This window comes from Giraffa tippelskirchi, chromosome 3 (assembly GCF_054371585.1).
Source record: "Giraffa tippelskirchi isolate mGirTip1 chromosome 3, T2T-mGirTip1v1.2.pri, whole genome shotgun sequence".
Classification (NCBI taxonomy): Eukaryota; Metazoa; Chordata; class Mammalia; order Artiodactyla; family Giraffidae; genus Giraffa; species Giraffa tippelskirchi.
The window spans coordinates 187,851,847-187,877,048 of NC_137277.1; the positions used below are offsets into that span (position 1 = coordinate 187,851,847).

General features: G+C 53.3%; 1 protein-coding gene across 4 annotated transcripts in view; it reads left to right on the forward strand.

Moving 5' to 3' along the window:
* Positions 1–21,240, forward strand: part of ECE1 (endothelin converting enzyme 1) — a 122,488-nt gene extending 101,248 nt beyond the window's left edge. For all 4 annotated transcript variants that reach the window (XM_081574735.1, XM_081574736.1, XM_081574733.1 and 1 more), the window contains exons 10-19: positions 163–277; positions 6,408–6,518; positions 8,022–8,120; positions 8,726–8,803; positions 10,291–10,394; positions 13,698–13,808; positions 14,607–14,674; positions 15,474–15,664; positions 18,141–18,236; positions 18,907–21,240. In XM_081574735.1, coding sequence (XP_081430861.1) covers positions 163–277; positions 6,408–6,518; positions 8,022–8,120; positions 8,726–8,803; positions 10,291–10,394; positions 13,698–13,808; positions 14,607–14,674; positions 15,474–15,664; positions 18,141–18,236; positions 18,907–19,083 — 1,150 coding nt within the window. In that variant the 3' untranslated portion in view covers positions 19,084–21,240. The remainder of the gene's footprint in view (positions 1–162; positions 278–6,407; positions 6,519–8,021; positions 8,121–8,725; positions 8,804–10,290; positions 10,395–13,697; positions 13,809–14,606; positions 14,675–15,473; positions 15,665–18,140; positions 18,237–18,906) is intronic.
* The last annotated feature ends 3,962 nt before the right edge of the window (positions 21,241–25,202 follow it).

The window sequence follows — 25,202 nt, forward strand, 5'->3', positions numbered from 1 at the left end:
TGCCCGGGACGCTCTCAAGCTTTGGAAGTGGCCACCCCTTCCCTGCTTTGGCTGAGCGGCACCCACTATCCAGAGTGTGTGTCTATGACCCCTCGAGGTCAGTGGGGGGCTTGCTGCATCCAGCCCAGGGCACTTCTGAGCCTGTCTGTGCTCCTGCTGCAGCCTGCTGAACAACTACATGATCTGGAACCTGGTGCGGAAGACGAGCTCCTTCCTCGATCAGCGCTTTCAGGACGCCGATGAGAAGTTCATGGAAGTCATGTACGGGACCAAGAAGGTGAGCCTGTCAGCGTGCGTTTCCCCCACACACGCTGGGCACCTGCTGGGCACCAGGCCCTAGAACTCACAGGGAGGTAGGTGACAGGCAGAGGAGGAAGAGGGCCGCCCAAGGGGTCTGCCTTGGTGCCCATCAGTGCTCGGGAGGGGTCCTAAGACAGGAGGACAGGAGCCTAAAGGACAGGTCCTAAGACAGGAGCCTCCAGGAAGGGGTGATTACAGTGAGTCTTCAAGTATAAGGGCTTGCTTTCCAGGTGGCTCAGTGGCAAAGAATCTGCCTGCCAAGGAGGAGACTTTAGTTCAATCCCTGGGTCAGGAAGATCCCCAGAAGGAGATGGCAACCTATTCCAGTATTCTTGCCTGGAGAATGTCATGGACAGAGGAGCCTGGTGGGCTACAGTCCATGGGGTCTCAAAGAGTCAGACACAACTAAACAACAAATATAAAGTAGCCCCAGAGTTTTAGCTAATTTACAGCAAAAGGTGGCTTCTGTTCTCTCCCTGCTGACTTCTTCCTAGGTGCGCTGGTTCTAAGGCTTTCCTTGTGTAATAGAACTCAAGTGACTGTCACATCCCTGCAAAGTGGGTACCATCCTCAGCCCCCTTTTACACAGGGGCTCTCCAGCTCCAGTAATCTTCTTCCCCATAAATATAAAACCCTTGGAGCAGCCCCCCGACTCCTGGAAAGTACGACACCAGTGTCCACCGATGTCATTATCCTCCCAGGCCCCAGTCCAGAGGGTCTCCGCTACTTGAAATGCCCCTGTGACCCCTGCCCACCAGCTACTTCTGGCTTCTCCTCAAGGAAGCGGAGGTCATTTTGTCATCTGTCATGGCCACCTAGTGTGTGTCCACCGACCCATGCCACCGTGTGCCAGGCTCCGAGCACAGTGTGCAAACACTGAGATGGGGTCTGTGCCATAGGCCCCCGTGTCTGCTGAGGGAGCTGATAGAAACGGATCAGTCCTCACAGGTGCTGAGGGGACCCCCAACCCAGGGCCCTGGTGAGAAGCCGAGAGGTCCCCCAGCCCCAGAGCAGGAGAGGCTGGAGAGCCAAGCCTTTGGCCGGAGCATCCTGTTCCCACCCAGGACCACAGCTTGCAAGACCCCAGAGGGTGGGCACAGCTGGCTCCCCTGGACTCTGCCCCGCCAGCCCTCCCAGAGTTCAGGGGGAGTGGGAGGGGCCAGATAAGGACTCAGGGGATGGCAGGATGTGGGTCTCAAAGTTCATCCTGGGGCAGGGTTCTCCATGTCCCTCTCTCTGGTGGGAAAGGGGCTGAGGAACAAGCCCTGAACTGAATCAGAGGGGCTTCCTTGCCTGAGGGCCACCCTGGCCCTGCAGGGAAGGGAGGGGAAGATCTGGCTGCCCTGCCTGCCTGCCTGCTCCAGCTGCTCCTCCTGCCCTGGGCCAGCCCTGGAGGAGCACCTGGGTCCAGACCTGGGCAGGCCGGGACTCTGGGCCCTGGAGCCCTGAGCCTCCTGGGGGCCTTTATACACGAGGGGCCTGACCAGGACCCGGCATGGCAGTTACTGAGATGGCCCTGCGTGTGGACCACATACCTTCACATTGCTCTCCCCCAACCCCGCCGGTTACAGATAAGAGAACTGAGGCTCGGGGAGGTAAGGGCTTTCCCTAGTCACACCGCAAGGAGGCAGTCAAGCTCAAATCCAAACCCAGATCTGGATGACTAGAACTTTTAGTACATTTGGCTACCCACTGTTAGTAATAATAAATAAAAAATATCCTTGTTGGATATTTACCCTTATAGACATTATCTCCCTCAAGTTCCTACAATAGTGTTCTGTGTTGGAAACTATTACCATCATCCCATTTTACAGATGAGGAGACTGAGGCTCAGTGAGGCGAAGGGACTTATTCAGAGTCACACAGCTCCTAAGTGGAGAAAGTGAAAGTGTTATGCATTCAGTTGTGTCTACTCTTTGTGACCCCATGGACTAGTCCTCCAGGCTCCTCTGTCCAAGGGATTCTCCAGGCAAGAATACTGGAGTAGGTTGTCATTCCCTTCTCCAGAGGTTCTTCCCAGTGCAGGGATTGAACCCAGCTCTCCTGCATCGCAAGCAAATTCTTTATTGTCTGAGCCGCCTGGGAGTTCCATAAGTGGAGAGTGGCTTTCAAACCCAGCACAGCCTGTTGATTCCACAGCCTGTCCTTCTAAGCTCTGCACCACTCAGCTTCTGCTCTGCAGGAACTGAAAGTTACAACCGAGCGTCCTGATAGTTGCCAGCGGCAGCAGGTGGGGAGGGCAGAGTGAGGAGTTGCCAAACAGGTAGAGCTTCAGATCTGCAAGGTGAAAAGTTCTGGAGGTTGGTTACACCACCGGTAGATATCACACTACTGGACTTTATACTCAGAGTTCCTGGGCCAGGCTCAAAGTGCAGCTGCCGCTCTGACTAATGAGATGCTGAGAGCCGGTGTGACACACGGAGGCCTGGGCAGAAGCAGGGGTGGCTGGGAGACCCTGAAGGTGCGAGGCTCTGGGCCGGGGGCCGCTGCATGCCCCAGGATGGAGGGATGGAAGATGCTGCCTATCTGCTTCTCCTTCTCCAGCCCTCGTCACCCCCCGTCATGACTGCTCCTGGGTCCCGGCCAGGTCCACCCAGCTTGTATCCAGCACAGCTCAAAGCACAGCCCCACTGTGTGACCTTGGGGAGTCCCGGTGCCTCTCTGAGCCTCCGTTTTCTCATATGTTGTTCGGGATCATTCCTGACCTCATCTCACAGGACCCTGGGTTATGGCCTCCATGTGGGAAAACACTTTTAATTTCCTAAAGCTTTATAGAGCGTCCAGTTGTCCATTGATATAGGGAGATAATAACAGAACTTTGCGTCAGAAGATCTGAATTTACAGTGCCTCCTCTGACCACACAACCTTTTTTATATCATTTTATTTAGTTGTTTATTTATTTTCGCTGTTCTGGGTCTCCGTTGCTGTGTGCAGGGCTTTCTCTAGTTGCAGTGCTCTGATTTCTGCTTGTGGTGACTTCTCTTAGTGTGCAGCACGGACTCTAGGCACACGGGCTTCAGTAGCTGTGGCTCACGGGCTCAGTTGCCCTGTGGCATGTGGGATCTTCCAGGGATTCAACCCGCGTCCCCTGCATTGACAGGCAGATTCTTTACTGCTGGACCAGCAGGGAAGTTCCTGACCACACAGTTCAGTTCAGTTCAGTCGCTCAGTCATGTCCGACTCTTTGCAACCCCATGGACTGCAGCACACCAGGCCTCCCTGTCCATCACCAACTGCTGGAGTTTGCTCAAACTCATGCCCATCAAATTGGTGATGCCATCCAACCATCTCATCCTCTGTCGTCCCCTTCTCCTCCCACCTTCATTCTTTCCCAGCATCAGGGTCTTTTCTAATGAGTCGGCTCTTTGCATCAGGTGGTCAAAGTATCGGAACTTCAGCTTCAGCATCAGTCCTTCCAATGAATATTCAGGCCTGATCCCCTTTAGGATGGACTGGTTGGATCTCCTTGCAGTCCAAGGGACTCTCAAGAATCTTCTCCAACACCACAGTTCAAAAGCATCAATTCTTCAGCACTCAGCTTTCTTTATGGTCCAACTCTCACATCCATACATGACTACTGGAAAAGGTCCTTAAAGCTTTGACTAGATGACCTTTGTCGGTAAAGCAAAGCACCCAGTAGACACTTAATAAGCATTAACTGCTGTTGCTGATACTGTTAAGCTTGTTGTGCATCTGCTTCTTCCCCCAAATGTTCTGGGTATTTCAGCTGAGCCGCTTGAGGGCAGGACCTAGCGCTGTCAGAGTACAGCTGAACTGCTTAAAGAACACTGGCTCTGTGAATTAATGAATACAGACATGAATGGATGGGTTTATGCCCAGAATCTCCTGAGAAGACAATGAATATGAATCGGTCCATGATTCAGCTGTCCCAGCCTGGAGCCGTCACGGAACCCAGGAGCTACGGTCCTCTGGTCCTGGCCTTCTGCGTGGTCGGCCTCTACACCTGGGCAGGGTGGGGGATGGGCTGGGAGAGTTTAAGTGGATTTAACAGCCAGGAAGTAAAAGAACTTAGAAAAGGCTGGAGGGCTGTTTTCTTTCTTCCCCCTGGTATTTAAGAAAATTTTAAACTAAAGTATAATTTGTTATTGTTTGTGTTTAGTGGCTAAGCCATGTTTGACTCTTCTGCGAACCTATGGACTGAAGCCCACCAGGCTCCTCTGTCCATGGGATTCTCCAGGCAAGACTCCTGGAGTAGGGTTGCCATTTCCTTCTCGAGGGGATCTTCCTCACCCAGGGATGCAACCTGAGTCTCCTGCTGGGCAGGTGGATTCTTTACCGCTGAGCCAGCTGGGAAGCCCAACTATAATTTACAGACAAGTAGATGAAGAAACAGTGGAAACAGTGAGAGACTTTATTTTCTTGGGCTCCAAAATCACTGCAAATGGTGACTGAAGCCATGAAATTAAAAGACACTTGCTCCTTGGAAGGAAGTTATGACCAACCTAGACAGCATATTAAAAAGCAGAGGCATTACTTTGCCAACAAAGGTCCATCTAGTCAAGGCTATGGTTTTTCCAGTAGTCATGTATGAATGTGACTATAAAGAAAGCTGAGCGCTGAAGAATTGATGCTTTTGAACTGTGGTGTTGGAGAAGACTCTTGAGAGTCCCTTGGACAGCAAGGAGATCCAACCAGTCCATCCTAAAGGAAATCAGTCCTGAATATTCATTGGAAGGACTGATGCTGAAGCTCAAACTCCAATCCTTTGGCCACCTGATGTGAAGAACTGACCCCTTGGAAAAGACCCTGATGCTGAGAAAGATTGAAGGCGAGAGGAGAAGGGGGCAACAGAGGATGAGATGGTTGGATGGCATCACCGACTCAATGGAGATGAGTTTGAGTAAACTCCGGGAGTTGGTGATGGACAGGGAGGCCTGGTGTGCTGTGGTCCATGGGGTCGCAAAGAATCGGACATGACTGAGCGACTGAACTGAACTGACTAAAAATGTGTACATTAAGTATGCAGTTCAGCGAGTATTGACAAATGAAATCGCTCGTGTTAACACCAGCCCAATCAAGGTAGAGAGTGTGTCCATCACCCATTTGTCCAGAGTGCTCTCTGTAGGAGGTTCCCTTGCGCCCCCGTCGGTCCCCCCACCCACCCAGAGGTGGGCGTAGATGGAACCACACACCACGTGGGCTTCTTTTGCGCAGCATAACAGCAGTGGAATTCATCCACGTTGTGTCCATCCATCGCTCCTTCTCCTTTTGCTGCCGCATCGTGTGCTGTTGTATAAAAATACCACATTTCGTTTATCCATCTGCCTGTCGATGGGCATTTGGTTTGTTTTCAGTTGATGGCGATTATGAAGCAGGCTGCCCTGAGCCTGGGTGGTTTTCAGCACCTGTTCTTCAGAGTGGAGAGGACCTGGCTTCCTCTGCAGTGCGGGGGTTTGTGTGAGCAGGGCCACCGCTTGTGGTCACGCAGACTGTCCACAAAGGGGGCCTGGGTGGGAGAGTGGGCGGGGCTGAGCCCAGCCCGGGTGCTTGGCCCCAGGCCCACCTCCCTGAGGCTTCAACCCAGCCGCCCGTGTCTCCAGCCTCCAGCGCGTCCTGTGGGCTGGTGGGCTTGTGGGTGAGACCGAGGTCGGATGAACACGTCTAAGTCCTGCAGGGTCCTGGTGGTGGCTCTTTCTCCAAGAGGCTTTAAATGGGGCTGCAGCCCTTCTGGGGTTTTCTGTTACTTGGGGGTAGAAAGGGAACTTCCCAAGGTTCTTTGTGACCAGGATCCTTAGCATCCTCCAGGATAGAGGAAGGGTGTGGGGTGTGCAGTCCGGCATGTCAGGTTCCAGCAGTGGGGCGACTCTGGACCAGCGGCTTCCCCTTGCGGATTGTGTGTGTCCTCATCTGCCTCCCAGGTCCATTTTGACGGCTCTGTAGGATGCATCAGCATCTGTGGAGTGCTCTGCAGGAAGCGGTTGATGGCAGGGATTAGGGTGATCCCCGGGCCTTTTGGTCCAGTGCCTAAAATAACTTCCGCTGGGTCAGGAAAGGTCTCCCTCAAGTTCTGGACGGAAGCACGGACCCCGCTGTGCCACCTCCCGGGCAGACCGTGCCAAGTAACCCCTCTGACTCATGTTTTCCAGACCTGTCTTCCCCGCTGGAAGTTTTGCGTGAGTGACACGGAGAACACCTTGGGCTTCGCCCTGGGCCCCATGTTCGTCAAAGCGACCTTCGCCGAGGACAGCAAGAACATAGTAAGTGTCCCCCATGCACAGAGGCTGTGAGGTCCCACCAGGTCGCGCTCTCATCCGCTCTGGACCATCCCTAGCCCGGGCCCGGGCTCCGGCCCTAACTCCCAGGCTCCATTTTCTAAAGCCTTGCCTAATCTGAGTTACTACAGTAGAGAGTACGATCATCGGGGCAGGCGCTTTGTCTATAGGATTTCATGTAGCCCTCTCCGCTTCCCAGGGAGGTTAGTCTAGCCATCTGCACCTCCAAGGGTAGGCAGGGCCCAGAGAGGTCATGTGGGCAGAACAGCTTGATGTGAAGTGGTGGCGGGCAGAGGACGCCGGTGCCTGAGCACCTGGAGACAGCCGGGCCCTAGCCCGGATGCTGGCTTTATCTCTTCCTGGTTGGGGGTCTTGGGACAATACTCTGACCCCACGGACATGGAGGTAGGCGCATCCATCCCGCAGGCGGAGACTGAATGGCATTGTGCACACAGACAGCAACTGGCGCAGAATAAGGGCTCAGGGAGGGGTAGCTGCTATGTCATTATTGTTGTGGTTCAGTCGCTCAGTTGTGTCCAACTCTTTGCGACCCCATGGACTGCAGCACGCCAGTCCTCCCCGTCCATCACCAGTTCCTGGAGTTTACTCAAATTCATGTCCATCGAGTCAGTGATGCCATCCAACCATCTCATCCTCTGTCATCCCTTTCTCCTCCTGCCTTCAGTCTTTCCCAGCATCAGAGTCTTTTCCAATGAGTCGGTTCTTTGCATCAGGTGGTCAAAATATTGGAGCCTCAGCTTCAGCATCAGTCCTTCCAATAAATATTCAGGCTTGATTTCCTTTGGTACCATTTTTATTACTAACTTTAACTGCACAGATTTTTATTTGCAGTCAGAGGTTAGCAAACTGACTCAGACCTCTTACGTGACCTGCCTGTTAGTGGCTGATGCAGATTCTGAGTCGAGTTCTGTCCGTCGTCAGTCTGTCTGCTCCTCTTGCTGCCCGTCTCCCCCTTCCCCTGCTCTGGAGTCTTTTTCAGCCTCTGGATCTGCTTTCGATATTTACCTCCAGCCTGAACAGAGTCTTTTGGAACCACCCCTCAGAACTTGGCTTCTCTAGATTTTAAAGCCTAGTCCATCAGAAAGGAATTCCATGATCTGATACCTCTGAGAACACATACATGTCCTAACATTTCTGAAAAGAATCGCAGTACATGGCACACAGTAAAGGCACTGATAAGTCCCGCCGTAAGAGTCTTTTCCAGTGTTCCCAGAGCTTGCCCTGAGTGTGTTTATTTGACCAGGGAGCCCTGTTTATAGAAATCCATCTCTTCTCGCAGGATGCTAGCATCCAGAGGAAGGAGGTTGGGGGATTGTGGCTGTGGACCCCCTTCCTCAGCCCAGCACCTCGGAGCACGAGGCCTGGAGCCAGGATCTGAGTTTAGTCTCTGGCCCCACGGCATCCTTCTCCAGGGGATGCCCGCTGCCCATGGTCAAGTTCAGTGCCCACACCTGACTGTCTTCTCAGGCCAGCGAGATAATCCTGGAGATCAAGAAGGCATTTGAAGAGAGCCTGAGCACCCTGAAGTGGATGGATGAAGATACTCGGAAATCGGCCAAGGAAAAGGTGAGGCTGGCCAGGAGCTGGCAGGGGCCCTGCACAGAGGGCAGCGACCTCAGAGGAGGAGGTGGACGAAGGAGGGACTGGCTCTACCCGACGAGCCCGACACGGGTGCCGGGGGCAGTGCAGCGCGATGCGGGGAGAGCTGTGAACACGTGGCTCAGATGAATGACTGGGTGAAAACAGGCTGTGCTACGTGTGCAAGCGAGGGACTTCCTTGGTGGTCCCATGGCTAAGACTCTGTGATCCCAATGCTGGAGGCCCGGGTTCGATCCCTGGTTGGGAAATTGGATCCCACGTGCTGCAACTAAGACCCAGCACAGCCAAAATATATATAAATTTTTTAAAAAAAAATGTGTGCAAGGGAGAGGTGCAGACAGATGTGATGATGGATGGGAAATGGTCCAGCAGCGGCTGGGAGGCCACGAAAGCTTCCCGGGAGAGGTGACATTGAGGCAGAAATCCCAAGGATAAGAAGTTAGACAAGAGAAAGGGACGTGAAAGCCTTGAGCAGAGAGGAGCCTGGCCGCTTTCCCTCAGCCCCGACCCTGAGCCCGGCACCCACAGAGCCCTTCTGGGCACTCACTGTCCTCTGTGTCTCTCCTGCCCAGGCGGACGCAATCTACAACATGATAGGCTACCCCAACTTTATCATGGACCCCAAGGAGCTGGACAAAGTGTTCAATGACGTGAGTGGCTCCCTTGCATTCTGCCCCCTTGCATTCCTGAAATGCCTCTGGGGTGGCCCCCACTTGGGAAAGGGCAGAAGCTGATCTGGGTGGGCTGCTGGAGGCACCATGACTGTCAAGACGTCTTGAGATGAAGTGGTATGGGGTTTGGGGATGGACTGGGCACCAGGGAGCTGATCTCTCCTCCCTGCTCCCCTGGACCAACTGGTGGCCTCTGCCCCCCAGGACCCACCAGCAGTCCTTGGCCAGCACAGCACAGTCCGCTCCATTCAATGAGTGGGAAATAATGGGGGAGGGGGACGACCAGATCCTAGAAGGCGTAGAGATAATCTGCATCCCTAAAAGCATCAGAGTGGAGCCCCCTATATCTCCCAGCCCCCAGAGAAACCTGGACCTGCCTCCTATCCCCTGGCTTCTCCCTACCTCCCCAGAGAAACATGGACCTCTTATTCAGACCTTGAAATGCTAATGGGAAGGAGGAAGCCTAAACCCCAGATGCATGTTTAAGCTTAATTTAGGCAGCAGAGTAGTTGATACGTCCCTGGTGGTTAGAGCTTTGGGCAAATCACTCCGTTAAATGGATTGTGCTTCTGCCCCGAACATTTTATACCATGTAATTGAAATTTGTGAATTCAGGCATTTGTGAAATTATAATAACCTCTCATCATGGTTATATTTAAAACCTAAGAATTTTAAAATTACAGCTGAGAATATGGTACTCATGTGCAGCCTTTTTCCTTGAGAATAGTTTTAGATGCTCCAGGGTATCATGATACAAGATGTGGGGCTCCTGGAGACAGCCCAGGCAGACCCCGTTTGGACTGGAGTCCTGACCCCAAAGTCCTGGCCTTTCACTGGAGCCCTGATGTAAAGAGTGGATTGGAGAGAGAACCTCACACCTGTGGCAAGAGCCGAAAGGCCAGGCTGAGTGGGGAGGAAGGTGTGCAGTCATGCCTGCGCCCTGATAGCTCACAGATCCCAGCTGAATTTATGAGATCTGTGCTGGCCAGTGTGGTAGCTACTAGCCACAGATCCCTACTTTAATGAATTAAAATCAATCAATTCATTAAATTAAAAGGTTGCACTCGCCACATTTGAAATGAGCTAGAGCCACATGCGGCTGATGTCGACCGTACGTGACAGGTGGAACCTGGCCATCATCGCAGAAAGTTCAGGGCCCCGCTGGACGTATTGCCCACCCAAGGCCCTAGCACAATGGCAGGGGCTTCCTGTTGCCCCGAGACCCTGCTGGGCTGCCCTGGGTGAAGCTCTTGGTGTGTCCTTGAAGGGAGAGGGTGCCAGCCCCCGGCCAGGATAAGGGCCAAGGAAAGAGCCCCAGCCTGCAGCCCCGAGCCCCCATTCTAGTCTGTCCTGCGGACCAGTGCCCAGGCCATGCAGGGTTTCAGCTTGCTCGGTTTTAGAAGACGGGGTTTGCGTTCGAGGACCTGAGCATGCTCTGACCCTGTGACTTGCTCCCTCCTGCGCAGTACACCGCCGTGCCAGACCTCTACTTCGAGAATGCCATGCGGTTTTTCAACTTCTCCTGGAGGGTCACTGCTGACCAGCTCCGCAAAGCGCCCAACAGAGATCAGTGAGTCCCCGGGCCTCTCTGGGAGGACACTGGCTTGTGGGGGCCCAGCGCCCCTTCAGCATGAGTCGTGTGCGGGGATGTGACTGTCCTGACAGTCCTCTGAGATGTGGAGACTGCTGTTATCCCGCTCAGACGCTGGGAGCTGGGATCAACCTGAGCCCGCGTGTCCTTAGCGTCCAGCCTATTGGCAGAGGGGGTTCCACTGGACGTGACTGCCCAGCTCTGCCACTGCAGCGTTCAAGCCTTTGCTTCACTGTCTGCAGATAAGATGTGTGTGTGTGTGCGTGTGCACACGTGTGTGCTCAGTTGTGCCTGACTCTTTGCCACCCCATGGATCATAGCCCCTCCGGCTCCTCTGTCCTTGGGATTTCCCAGGCAAGAAGACTGGGGTGGGCTGTCAGTTGCTACTCCAGGGGATCCTCTCGGTCCTGGAGTCAAACCCGCTTCTCCTGTGTCTCCTGCGTTGCAGGCTGATTCTTCACTCGCTTGAGCCATCAGGGAAGCCAGAGGGTGAAAGCCTCTTCTTTCTCTTTGCCCCTGCTTCCCCCTTGTGGACAACAGGGGTTTGAACATCTCTGTTTCCTCTTTCTGTCTTCAGAAAACCACGGTACGCCCTAAACATACAAGAAAGTGGTCTTTTATCTCCAGAATACGGTGCAGGCACTACCCCAGTGTTGTGAATTTACTAGAAGTCTTTTAGCTTAAACTTTTCCATTTAAATTAAGTCTCCTACTCATTAATGTATCCATGCTTAATGCATCTCTGTGGGACTCACCTGGAGGAGAGAAAGTGACTAGCTAGGCTCTCGGAGAAAATATCCTTTCTGTCTCACTCCACTCCCCACTGGTCCTTCATACCAGAAAAATCATTGGGAGGCCAGATTTTTCATTAATATCTACCATCGGAGCCTCTTCTACGCTCAAAAAAATCGTTGAACCCCCAAAAGCTTGTTTATGGGTATTGTACTGACTTTTCTGAAAATTTTATGAAAAAGAACTGATTTTTTAAAGTTTACTAAAAAGGGAGGTATTGTTTTACTTTTTATAAGTTCCTTTAATGTCTGGCTTAATGGAAGACAGCAGGATTCTCACATCTGCTCCTGCCTTCAGTCTGTTGCAATATATTGTTTTGAAATATGTAAAGATATTCTAGCCTTATACAGACGTGTAGTTAGAAAAGGAAAGAATATTTTAATACTCTTTTTGATACACGTGCACATCCTTCATTGATACTACTCCAAAATGTGACAGGCAGTAATTTTTTTAATTCATTTTTATTGGCGTATAGTTGCTTTACGATATTGTGTTAGCCTCTACCGTAAGAAAAATGAACCAGCTATACGTATACATGTATCCCTGCTTTTTCGGATTTCCTTCCCATTGAGGTCACCACAGAGCACTGAGTTGAGTCCTCTGAACTATGCAGTAGGTTCTCATTGCTTATCTGTCTTACACACAGTATCAGTAGTATATATATATGTTCATTCCAATCTCTCAATTCACCCCCCGCTCCTTCCCCCTGGTGGCTTCCATAGGTTTGTTTTCTACCTCTGTGTCTCTGTTTCTGTTTTGCAAATAAGATTATCTGGTTAATTGCACTGCCGAGTCTGAAACCATGCTCCTAAACTTTTCAGATTCTGTTACACTAATGTTTCATCGGTATGTCCTGCACTTTGAATGGCCCCTTCCTCTACCCACGCGTGACTTTGTTACACCGTGCGTTGGTCATTTGGAAAACAATGCTTCATGGAGTTTCACGTATCTTCCAAACAGTGACATTTTCGTGATACATTATATATACAGAAAAATCCACATCAGGTAATATTGCTGCTGACCTCCAGAGAAAAAAGTCTTATAAGTATTGGACAGCTATCAAGTTTTCCGTGGCCGATACCAGTCTTTTAAGTTTTTGCTTGAAATTTCAGTTGTTGTGAAACCTTGAGTTTTTATCATTGGCAGCGAACTGTGTCAGTCGTGTCCCTTGACGTGATGTGCTCACTCTGTTCATTTTCAAGAACACGCCTGTCAAACACCCATCATCCCCTCAAGTACAAATGGTGTTCCGTGAAAAAAACAGAAATGCTGGGACTTCCCTGGGGGTCCACTGGTTAAGACTCCACATTGCCAATGCAGGGGACGTGGGTTCAATCCCTGGTCGGGGAACTAAGGTTCCACATGCCACACAGTGTGGCCAAAAGATTAAAAAAATAAATTAAAAACAGAAATGCTTACAAGTGCTTCCCGTCTGGTCACGCAGACTATTAAGAGACTTGTACTCAAGGGTCTAGATTTAATGAAGTTAATACTTATTATGCTGCATTATCAAGGATGTTCTTAAGTGAAAAGACCTTTTTTTTTTTGGTGAAGAACATGGTGACCAATTGAACTGGTGCCACTGCCTTGACTCAGCTGAGGCTCCAGCAGTTTTACACGCTGCCTTTCCCCCATCAGTACAATGTCAACACGGTGGGAAAGGTAAATAACATCTTAGGATTTTAATGAAAATAGTTTTGGCCTCACAGAGCCCCTGAAAGGGAATTGAGGGCTTCCCATCTCACCAGGTATCCATGGAGCACACTTTGAAAACTGCTGACAGATTCATTTTTGAGCCTAGAGAGTAGTGACTTTTTAGAATAGAATGGTCCATTTTGTTCATTTTTTTTTTTTGAGATGTTCAACATTTTTAATAGTAATGAAATGAAATGTAAAATGAGATTTCATTGTATACATGCTAACACTGCTAAAGTTGATAGTTTCTAATTCTGAAGAAGATGCTGGGCACCTGGAAATATCCAGCCTGGCAGGTGGAGGTGTAAAATGGTACAACCATGGTGGAAAACTGAGATTTTTTTTTCTCTTTGTTGGTTTTTAATTTGTATTGCAGTGCAGCTGATTTACAAGGTTGTGTTAGCTTCAGGTGTACAAGATGAACCAGTTAGTTCTCCACATACATATATCCACCCTTTTTTAGATTCTCTCCCTATATAGGCATTACAGAGCCTTGAGTGGTCTTGACCCCTGGGCTCTACAGTAGGTCCTTACTAATTACTGCATTTTGCTCTTTGCAGGGGTCTCACTGTTCCACTGTGCGGTGTGACATCGAATTCAACCAATTCCTTCCTAATAGACATTTGGGTGTTTCTAGTTCCCTCTCTCAAAAGCAGTGCTACCTCGTGCTCGCGTGCCCTGGGCTGGGGTCAAGGGGAATCCACACTTTCAGGGCTCTCGACAGCCCCCCAGATGTGCTGTCCCCACCTGCCGTCCCCCTGTGGGGTTGGAGCTTTCACCTGTGTCTTGCTTGCAGGTGGAGCATGACCCCGCCCATGGTGAACGCCTACTACTCGCCCACCAAGAACGAGATCGTGTTTCCGGCTGGAATCCTGCAGGCGCCCTTCTACACCCGCTCTTCACCCAAGTAGGATGCTCCTGGTGCTCCGTCCCATCTCCTCCCCGCCCCCCGCGACCCCTCAGCAGACCCCCAGCCCAGCCTGACAGCTGGGTCAGCCCACAGCTGACCCCGCCTGCAAACCCATCTCACCGAGGGCTCCTTGTCCCACTGGCCAGGAGATGTTGCCATGGAAACAACTCGCTCACTCCCTGTGCTTCCCTCCTGGGCCTCCTAGACCTCGAAGTCCCTACACGGTGGGAACTCGGGGGCCCATGATGGAGGCAGCTCAGTTCAGTTGCTGAGTCGTGTCCGACTCTTTGCAGCACGCCAGGCCTCCCCTGTCCATCACCAACTCCCGGAGCCTACTCAAACTCATGTCCATTGAGTTGGTGATGCCATCATGGAGGCAGGAGCCCCAAATAGGGGAATGCCCCTCTAGTGGTGTTCTGGGACAGTCTCAGCTGGGACGTTGGGAAGTGTGAGAAGTCTTGGAAGTAAATCCACACAGGCCTGGATCTGAACCCAGGCCTGCTCTCTGCTGGCTGAGTGGCCCTTGGGCAAAATGGGTGAACCATTCTACACCTCCATTTGCTCCCTTACAGGGTCAATTACAGAGGCCTAGCTCTTTGCAATAACCCAAGAGGGCAGTGCCTGGCACGGTGCTTGGAGTCCGTCGGGCACAGGCTGACGGAGCTGGCTCTCTAGGCTCTGACCGGCTCGGGGGCCCAGCTGGAGCCCTGCAGGCCTCTGCCGTGTCTGCAGACTGAGGAAGCAGTGGACCCTCCCCACAAGACATCACTCTTACCCCCGTGTCTCCCCCTCTAGTGCGTTAAACTTCGGCGGCATCGGCGTTGTCGTGGGCCACGAGCTGACTCATGCTTTTGACGATCAAGGTACGGGTTCCTCGGGGTCCCCTTCAGATGAATCCCCACTGGCTTCCTGGCCCCTCTGCGTCTGCTTTTGCTCCTACGCATCTTGGAGACAGGAGGAGATAGAAGGTTAAAATCCTGGCCCAGGCACCTGCCAATTTGTGTGGACTCTCACAAGCCCCATCATTTCCACTGGCCTCTATTTTCTTATCTGTGAAATGGGCGTGTTGATCATGTGGTGATTGCGAGGACTGGGCAGGCTCACAGTGGGACATCCTACTCCCTGAAGGTGTCCAGTGCCAGGGGTTGTACAGTGCTCCCCCCTGTAGTCAGTGGGGAGCGAACATTTCTCCACCACCCCAGAGACTTCTCTGGTCCAATGACAATTAGAAGAGTTAGTACCTCACCAGCTAATGTCCAGAATCCCCCTCATTGCCTCCTGCTTTGGGGACCCCGAGACCAAGAATGAGGAGGCAAGACCTTCTTCCTGTGACCTTCACACTGCCCGCTGCCTTCACCCCGCCGCTGGGCACAGGGTCAGAGGCCCTTCACCAGCCTCCACAGTGAATCTAGCTCCACCGAAACTTTGAATGTGCAGGTCCTTAGTCGGGTCATGTTCCTGCATCCCCCACCCCACCCCAGACCGGCTGATTCATCCAGGTCCTTCAGCACCCATCCCAGCCTCATCTCCGCAGTGCTGGGGGGTAGACGGCCGGATAGGTGGGTGGCTTATTTCTCCCTGGGAGGAGAGGTGCAATCACGGCACGGGGCTCTGCCTCTGTCTCTTCTCCGCCCGGCCTGATGCTCCCCTCTGACCCCGCAGGCCGAGAGTACGACAAGGATGGGAACCTCCGGCCCTGGTGGAAGAACTCGTCCGTGGAGGCGTTCAAACAGCAGACTGAGTGCATGGTGGAGCAGTACGGCAACTACAGCGTGAACGGGGAGCTGGTGAACGGCCGGCACACCCTTGGCGAAAACATTGCGGACAACGGGGGCCTCAAGGCGGCCTATCGGGTAGGAGGCCCCTCCCTGCACACCCCAGACCTGGCTCTGGGTCTGTCCAGGTGCCTCTCAGTTGAGAGTGGTGGTAGACAAGCTGGGGCATGCGCAACGGGTCTGTGGGCCTCAGTTGCCGCGTCTGTGGAATGGGTGGCAGTGAGGACCAATTGAAAGGGTGTCTGTGAAACACCCAGCTTGGACCTGGCACACAGAGGCTGTGTACCCCAAGTCCAGCCCCGCCGAGGGTCACCAGAAAGGGCTTGGGCTGGACCCACCTGAAGACCTGCCTGTCCCTCCCTTTGCAGGGGAAGCCACCCCGACCCCGGCAGCAGCGGGCTGCGGGAAGGGAGGGAGGGGGACACAGCTCACGGAGCCAGTTCCGGCTCCGGTCCTGGTTCCGCAGTGAGTCACTCAGTGTCCCCGAGCCTCGGTGTGTGTGGCTGTGTTCGTCCCTGCGTTGCTGGCTGTGAGAGAGATGCACGTGGCGGCTTGGGCACCGGGTCTAGTCCGGGCTGGCCCTCAGCGATGTTGGCTGAGTTGGAAGGGAGAGATGCCAGAGGCTAAGGCAGAACATCCTCCTTCTCCCCTTGGCAGCGAGAGCAGGAAGCCCGAGAGACGCTGTGTGTTGAGGCCTGTGGGCCGGGCCCCCCGGGAGCTCTATGATTAGGTATCTCACGCCCGCTGTGCAGGCGACAGAACCAACCAGAAACATCCGGAGACTTGCCTGACGTCTGTTAGTCGGGGAAAGTGTGTTGCAAACTTTCGACCCACTGTGTCCTCTTTTTGGTGCTGGCGGTTCTGGGACGAAACAGCGACGGGTTCTGCTCTCATGAAGCCCCCAACTGTAACGGGCCAAGGAGGGGGAAGAAGGGCAGTGCACACTCCACAGATACACGTGATGGTGTCAGGTGCTGATAAGATGAAGAGTACAAGACAGGCCAAAGCACTAAAGAAAGCTAGGGGAGAGGGTGGTCGGGGGGGCCTTCTAGAGGAGACGACCTTTGAACGGAGTCCAGTAGGGTGAGAAAGAGGCAGGGAAAGAACAGTAAATGCCGAGGCCGTGAGGTGGACCCAAGCCTTGCACAGCCCAGGACAGGAAGAAGGACGGGGCAGGGATGGAGGGCAGGGCCCGGTGCAGGAGGGGTGGCTGGAGGAGCGGCTGTCCCGGCTACGGCCTCTGTTGACTGAGCAAGGACCTTGGGGTTTATTCTGGCTGCAGTGGGAGCCACTGCGGGGATTTACACGGGGGAGGGATCTGCGTTACCCTCTACAACCAGGTCAGCAGACCTATAGCCTATGGGCCACATCCAGCCCTTAGCTGGCTAAATCAATAAAAATAAATCAGAGTTGTGGGGGAGAGGAGACAGCTACACCCGTTCATCTCCATGGTGCCTGTGACTGCCTTCATATATCAGAGTGTTCCTTGAGTCATTGCAGCAGAGAAACTGTTTGGCTTCCAAAGCTGAAAACACTTACTCTCTGACCCTTTATAGAAAAATTTTCCAGCCCCTGCTTTATGAGGATGACCTGAGTTGCTGTGTTGGGAGGAGGCTGGAATTGGACCAGTTTGAGGTCAAGGAGACTAGTTAGAAAGCTGCTGTGAGGTTGTCCAGGCAAGAGATGGGCTAGAGCAATGGGAAGGGAGAGACGTGGTTAGATTGCGGTTGTTCGGCTGATTGAAAGAAGATGAATCCAAGGAGAGTCCTGGGGTTTGGGCCTGAGTAACTGGGTAGTTCAGTTTAGTTCAGTTCAGTTCAGTCGTGTCCGACCCTTTGCGACCCCATGGACTGCAGCACGCCAGGCCTCCCTGTCCATCACCAACTCCTGGAGCTTACTCAAACTCATACCCATTGAGTCAGTGATGCCATCCAACCATCTCATCCTCTGTCGTCCCCTTCTTCTCTTGCCTGCAATCTTTCCCAGCATCAGGGTCTTTTCAAATGAGTCAGTTCTTCGCATCAGGTGGCCAAAGTATTGAAGTTTCAGCTTCAACATCAGTCCTTCCAATGAGCACCCAGGACTGATCTCCTTTAGGATGGACTGGTTGGATCTCCTTGCAGTCCAAGGGACTCTCAAGAGTCTTCTCCAACACCACAGTTCAAAAGCATCAATTCTTCGGTGTTCAGCTTTCCTGGTTGGCGTCATTTACTGTGATGGGAAAGCAGTGTGTGTGTGTGTGTGTGTGCGTGTGTGTGTGTGTAAAATGCGTCTTGGATGTCCAGCTGGAGCAGCTGTATGTTCCCAAGAAGGCCTGGAGCTGGCAGGGTGCATCTGTATTTAGATGGAGGGGGCACTTGAAGCCGTGGGGTTGAATGAGCTCCTTCTGGGATGAGAGCAGGTAGAGGGTGGCCCCTCTGGGCTGAGGCCCAGGACCCCCAGAAGCCAGGCCCTGTCCCGGCAGGGTGTATCGTCCCAGATCTCCCCCACGCGCCCCGCACTGCCACCCGCTTTTCCTGCGTCACGGGGACCCTGAGCTCTGTTCTCCCCCCAGGCCTACCAGAACTGGGTCAAGAAAAACGGGGCTGAGCAGACGTTGCCCACCTTGGGTCTCACCAACAACCAGCTCTTCTTCCTGGGCTTTGCACAGGTGAGTTCTTTAGAGAAAAGCTAAAACCCAGGCACAGTCTGCCATCTTGAGTTCCAGGAGCGCTGAAAACCAAAAGGCAAATTTCCTCAAATAGAGAAGCCCTAGCTCATGGGTCCATCCACAGGGCATTTACCCTGTAAGAAGGCGAGCTTCATCTGTGGAGAAATTCAAGGGAGGGTTAAGAACCCTGTTAGAGGAATTCCTCCATCAGGTAGAGGAGAGGACAGGTTTGCTTGGATGGCTAAAGGCCCTTCCGGTTCTGTGGTTCTAGAAATGTCTTAAACTGAAGGCGTCCCTGGTCATCCCTAGAGTTGGCAATCAGCGTGTAGCCTTCTGTTGGTGCCCAGAGCTGCAAGGCCACGAGGCAGTTGGTTCTGCCCAGGAAAGGAGTGAGCTGGACTCAGTGCAAAGTGTTCAAACTGGTTTGGGGGCAGAATCCTTTGTGCAGGTGAAGCGTAACCCGGATGCCCAGGACAGACACTCAGCTGATCTGGCCACAGGAGAGGAAGCTAGATGAAGGCCCCCCAGCCCTCTGCTCCTTCCTAACCCAGGTGGCGGGCCCCTCATGGGGGTCTCAGAACCAGAGGGGCGCTTATTTCCCTGTTAGGGTGATGGGGCCAATCTGGCGGCCTCAAGTCACTCCACCCTCTCCCTTATCGCCCCCTCAAAGGTCTGGTGCTCCGTCCGCACCCCCGAGAGCTCACACGAAGGTCTCATCACCGATCCTCACAGCCCCTCCCGCTTCCGGGTCATCGGCTCCATCTCCAACTCCAAGGAGTTCTCGGAACACTTCCACTGCCCGCCTGGCTCACCCATGAACCCGCATCACAAGTGTGAAGTCTGGTGAAGGGCCAAGCACCCTGAGCCGAGATGGAGGGCGAGAACACGCGCCCGGGCCCACAAGACTGCCCCCTCCATCCAGCAGCCAGCCCCCTCCCCCGACACGGCAGGGGTGTCAGCCAGAACCAATCCTGAGATGTGAGCTCTCACCGAAATCTGAGATTTGACCCCCTGTGAAGACCCGGTCATCCTAGGCACATGTGTGTCAACTCTGATGGGCTTTTGGGCGTCAACTTGGTTGCCCACCGGGCCTGGACCCTCGCCAACAAGGGCGGGGGGGCCCAGCCCCCTCCGCCCACAAGCAGCGCCAGATATACCACAAATACCACTGTGTCAAATGCTTTAAAGATATATTTTTGGGGAAACTATTTTTTAAACATTGTGGAATACACTGGAAATCTTCAGGGAAATGATGCATTTAAAACACTTTTGTTTTTTTTTTAAGGAAAGGATCAGTATATTTATTATGTTCTGTTTTTCTAAATAACCTGTGGACAAGGGAAACCCCCTGACTAGCCCCCTCTCTTCCTTCCTCACTACAAGGTTGGGCTGTAGCAGGATTCCCCGTGGAGAGGTACTTCCGCCCCTGGGGTGTGTGGTTCCAAGCCCTCCCCTGGTTCTTGGTCCCAGCAGATGGAGGGGCAGCTCATTGGCATCACTCCCCGGGGGTGCCTGCCTCTGAACCCAGAGCCCATCAGTGGAGACTCCCAGCAAGAAAACTCTGGCCCCCAGAGTCACAAGAGGGGACTGATGGCTGTGTGAGGCCTGGTCCGTGCCCTCCACCCCAGTCTGGAGGTGCCCGAGGACCCTGGACCTGGGTCACGAGCCCTGCGAGGCTGAGGCCCCCCGTCAGAGCTCTCGGCCGTGCCACGGGGTCCTCTCTCCGTCCCCTTGCTTTTGGGCGCCTCCGTCGGCCCGGGACCCATGTACCCTCTGCAACGCCTCATCCCAGCCGTTTCAGAGTCTGCCTTGCACACCCTTTTCTCCTGGGGAAGAAGAGAAAGCGGCTCTCATCACCCTGGGACGCAGATCCTCCCTCGGGCTCTGTTCACCACCTCCCTTCCTGGCTCCCAGGACCACAGTCAGCCCCGGCCTCTCTCCTCAGTGCCTTACCCGGGGCTGCACCCAGGCCCCCCACCCGAGGAGACTGCCCTCCGCCCCCAGGGGCCTTCGGCCTCCTCAGTGGAGCTCCCGAGTGCCCTGTCTGGAACACAAGGCCATGCCCTCCGTCCCGGGGCCCACACAGCTGCCCCCTCACGGCTGCCCAGAGGCCCGGGCCTGCCGGTCAGCGGCACCGCAGTCAGGAGTCTGAGGACCCCCTGAACGTGCCCCGGGCTCCAGCCCACCCTCAGCCCCTTGGCTGAGTGGAGACTGTACTTGTCGTGGACCCTCCTCTTCTTGGGGGCTACTCTTGACCAGGGAGGGGGGTTCAGGGGGCAGGCATGGTGGGTCTGGCCTGAGGCGTCAGGGCACCAGGAATGCGTCTCCCCGGTGCGGCCACAGCTTGTCCCCCACCTGGCGGAGCTCATGGAGCCCCAGGCTGGCCCTCTGGGGGAGCAGGCACCGAGGCAGGAGACCCGCCAGCCCCCACAGGAGCCAGTCCTCCCCAGGAGGAGCAGACGACAGCTCGGCCACCGCCATGCGCCCTTTCAGACCCGCCCTTGAGCTGGGGCGGGGAGTCGGAGGGGGACTCCAGGTGAGGCCCCGGTCCCCAGAGGGGCCGGGGGTCTCGTCAGGAAACGGAGCGCAGGCGGCAGAGAAGGAGCGGAGTTAGGAGCCTGCCTCTCACCCCGCCCCAGGGGGTCAGGCTCCCGGGGGCGCGGCCAGGCTCTCTCCTGCCCTCCAGCCTCCTCAGAGGAGGGTCCCAGCCCCCTAGTCTGGGGACTAGGACCCCCCAGCAAACGGCAGGCATCCCAGGGCAGAGGGTCCAGCCAGAGGGGATGTCTTCTGCCCTCACTGCTTCAGGGAGGGGCGGGGGGCAGGGCAGGGATGGAAGCGAGGGCAGCCCCCCACCCGCCTCGAGGGAGCCCCATGGGGCCGGTGTCTCTGCGGGGACGGGGTGTGGGGTTTGGAGCTGGGAGACTATTTGTTTGTATTGTCACGTTTTGTGCTACTGTAGCTCTGTGTGGCACCATTGTAACTGAAGTAAAGTACTCGTACCGAAGGGTGACCCCGAGTCTGTGTCTTCCCCCAGGCAAGGCGTGTCCCGTGGCGCCGGGGGAGGGCCCCGCCAGCACAGAGCTGCCAACGTGCCCGGGGCTGGCCGCACCTCCTCCCCAGAGAGAGGCCTTGAGTGAGTGAGTGAGTGAGTGAGTGAACATCGCTGGCGTGTCCGACTCTTTGGACCCCATGGGCTGTACAGTCCATGGAATTCTCCAGGCCAGCGTACTGGAGTGGGTAGCCTTTCCCTCCTCCAGGGGATCTTCCTGACCCAGGGATTGAACCCAGGACTCCCGCATTGCAGGCAGATTCTTTACCAGCTGAGCCATCAGGGAAGCAGAAACCCTGGACCCTGACTAATGCCGGTACCCACCTGGCCCCTCTTCCGTCATCACTAAGAGTGTGTGAGGGCCCCCTGCTGGTGAGAATGATGCGTGTCACCACAGGGGCTCAAGGGACCTCCTGGTGAAAATACTTCTTCCATTATCTTGGAATGAAGGATGTCATCACTGTTTCCGGGGCCCTCAGGTGCTTGGGCAGGGCAGGCAGTTCAAGGAAGGGTCTCTGACATACTCTCATGCCTCTCCTGGGTTTTACATATATTCTTCCCTCTGCCTGGAATACCCTACCCTGACTTCTTTTGGCTGATGAACTCCTACTCATCCTGCAATGCCCAGGTCAGCATCACCTCTAGGAAGCCACTCCTGACCTGCAGTCCAGATCAGGTGGCTCGTACAGGCTTCCCTCTCCTACCAGACTGTCTCAGTGTCGGGGCTGCCATAACAAAGTGTCACAGTGTGGTACCTTACACAACAGAAATGTATTCCCTTACGGTTCTGGAGGCTGTAAGTCTGACATTGAGCTGATTCGTGCTGAGGAATGTGAGGGAGCATCTAGATCTCCAGCCCACCTCCCGGGAGTTTGCTGGTGGTCTTTGGTGCTCCCCAAAGTTCTCCCTTTGGCCCTTCTGGAAACATCCCTCCAGTCTCTGCCTTCATCTCACATGATGTTCTCCCTGTGTGTGTCTACCTCTGTATCCAAATTCCTTTCTAATTTAATTTTTATTTTATATTGGGGTATAGTCGATTAGCAATGTTGTGTTCTCCTCTGTTTTTGTAAGGACATCAGTTATATTGAGTTAGGGCCTACTCTGAAAGTGGAAGTGTTAGCCGCTCAGTCATGTCCGACTCTTCGGTGACCCCACAGACTGTAGCCCGCCAGGTTCCTCTTCTGTCTATGGAATTCTCCAGGCAAGAATACTGGAGTGGGTTGTCATTTCTTTCTCCAGGGGATCTTCCTGACCCAGGGATTGAATCTGTGTCTCCTGCATTGCAGGCAGACTCTTTATGGTCTGAGTCACCTGGGAAGCCCAGGGCCAACTTTAGTGACCTCACTTGTATTCATTTATTTATTTGGCTGTGCTGGGTCTTTGTTGTAGCACGCTGGATCCTTTATTTGTGTCATGCAAACTCTTAGCTGTGGTATGAAGGAGCTGGTTCCCTGCCCAGGGATTGAATCCAGGCCCCCAGCATTGGGAGCATGGAGTCTTAGCCACTGGACCACCAGGCAAGTCCCCTGACCTCATCTTAACTGCATGCAAGTTCATGTAATGAACTTGTATTACATGCATTATATATATATATTACATGTGATATATATGTAATATATTACATATATTACATGCATCTTAACTGCATGTAATATAACCCTCTAAGGTCATATTCTGAAGTACTGGGGATTTCAGCCTCGACATGAATGGAGGGGCAGGAGCAAATTCAACTCCTAATGCAGGCTCCAATTCTGCAGGCTATGGAGGTTCCTGCACCACCCCCGGCAGCCCAGCGCCTGGACCAGCCGGGACTACTGGACAAACAGGTGAGTGGGTGGGTGGGTGGATGAGGGAACAGACAGTAGCTGTAAGTGATACCACGATTGAGATGGTCACCCCATAGCACAACAGCACCGAAGAGACCAAGTTCCGTGGGCTGAGGTGACTAGAGGACACTTCCTAAAGGGGAAGGACTTCATCTGAGCCTTGACCGAAGGGAGAGGATTGAGGTTCATACCCCAAAGTGGACGGAGTGATGGCCCAAGCCAAGCACCTATCTGAGAGGCAAGACTCATCCCCCTGCCTTGCTTCAAAGGAAGTGAGTCATTTCTCTTCTCTTAGATTCCGTTATTCCAGCTCTAAAATGGACAGTTAGCTCTCTCTTTGTTGTGACCCACAAGTCCGGGGGAGATGTGGAGATCCTTGAGATGGTGATGCACTTGGAAGCTCATCAGAAGGTTCACATGAGGTGAACCTTCTTACCGCCAGGCGTGCCTGAGCCCCCAGCCTCCAGCGTCTCAGCCGGACAGCCTGGCCTCCTCCCCTCCCACTGCTCTTCTGTCCTCAGAAGAGTCAGCTGCTGAGAACTATATCCTCCACCACAAAGAAAACAAGGAAAAAAAAGAAGTCACTCATAGTCTCATCACCTGAAGATTTAAAAAAAAAAAGAGCAAAGATCTTATTATCACTCCCCATCACCAGCTCCCCCTCCTGCCTGAGTCTCCTTTCTGCACTTTACACAGTCCAGGCCCTCTCCTGCCTGTCCTTCAGAGTAGAATGTCCCCCCTCAACACATACACACACCCTTGCCAATGAATGAATGAATACAGAATTAAAAAAAAAAGCTTCCCCATACTGCATGCCTGCTGAGTCAGGCTGTGTGCTGTACACACATCCTCTCCTTGAATGCTCACAGCAGTTTTCTGAGAGAGGTGCTTTATCACCCAGATCACCGGGAGCAGTGGCAGAGATGGATTCTGAAGTCAGGCAGCTAGCAAGGAGCTACTTGGGGAAATGTGAGAGGCTGCCAAGAACAGGGCCACTTTGACAATCACACACACACACTCTCACAGGCTGAAGGTGCAGAAGGGAGACATTTTTTCCTGCAGAGCCCATCTTCCTGACACTCTCCCTTTCCCCATGACGGAGTGAACAGATTCCTTTCTCTTCCCTGGAGTTCCTGCCCTTCCCTTTCTGAACCTCCTCCCTGTTTTGTAAGCTTCAGACCCTCCCCTCTTGAAGCACGCCCCCCTCCCCAAGCAGGAAGATTAAAACCCCACCTGGACCCTCTGGGAGTTTACCCTACAGTTAAAGAGACAGAAACACATGCATGATGTGACTAACTGGAAAATGTATGCAACCGACGGCTTCCCAGCGGGCGCTAGTGGTAAAGAAACTGCCTGCCAATGCAGGAGACATAAGAGATGTGGGTTCAGTCCGTGGGTCAGGAAGATCCCCTGGAGGAGGGCATGGCCACCCACTGCAGTATTCTTGCCTGGAGAATCCCATGGACAGGGGAGCCTGGTGGGCTACAGTCCATAAGGTCGCAAAGAGGCGGACATGACTGAAGTGATTTAGCATGCACACACATGCAACCTATAATAACAATCAACTGTGAAAGCCAAAGAATTCGGCAGAGACTCTCCATGAGAGTTGAGAACTGCAGAGAGAGGGTTAAGACAATATTCTAAACTTTAAAGAATCTACTACAGTAATAAAACAATGAAAAATGGGTGAGACCCTTACAAAAGAAAAAAAAAGCCTGTAAAACTTTCCTGAGAAACGTAAACGAAGACCTGAATAAATGCAGATGAATATCCTTATCACAAGTGGAAAAGTTCCACACAATAAAAGATGTCAGTTCTCCTCCACATGAATCTCTAACTTCCGTGTACTTTCAACCAAACTTCGAAGATAATTTCCATGGAAGTTGATAAGCTGATTCACATGGAATGGAAAATGTACCAGGGCCAAGACAATTTTGAAGAAGAATAATGAGGGAGCTCATTTTTATAACAATATGTTATAAAGCTTTAGTAGGTTGTATAACATGATGCTGGCATAAGATTAAAGAAATGAAAACAACTTGAATAGATTAGAGAACCAGAAACAATTCTACATGTCTGGGAATCAGGAGA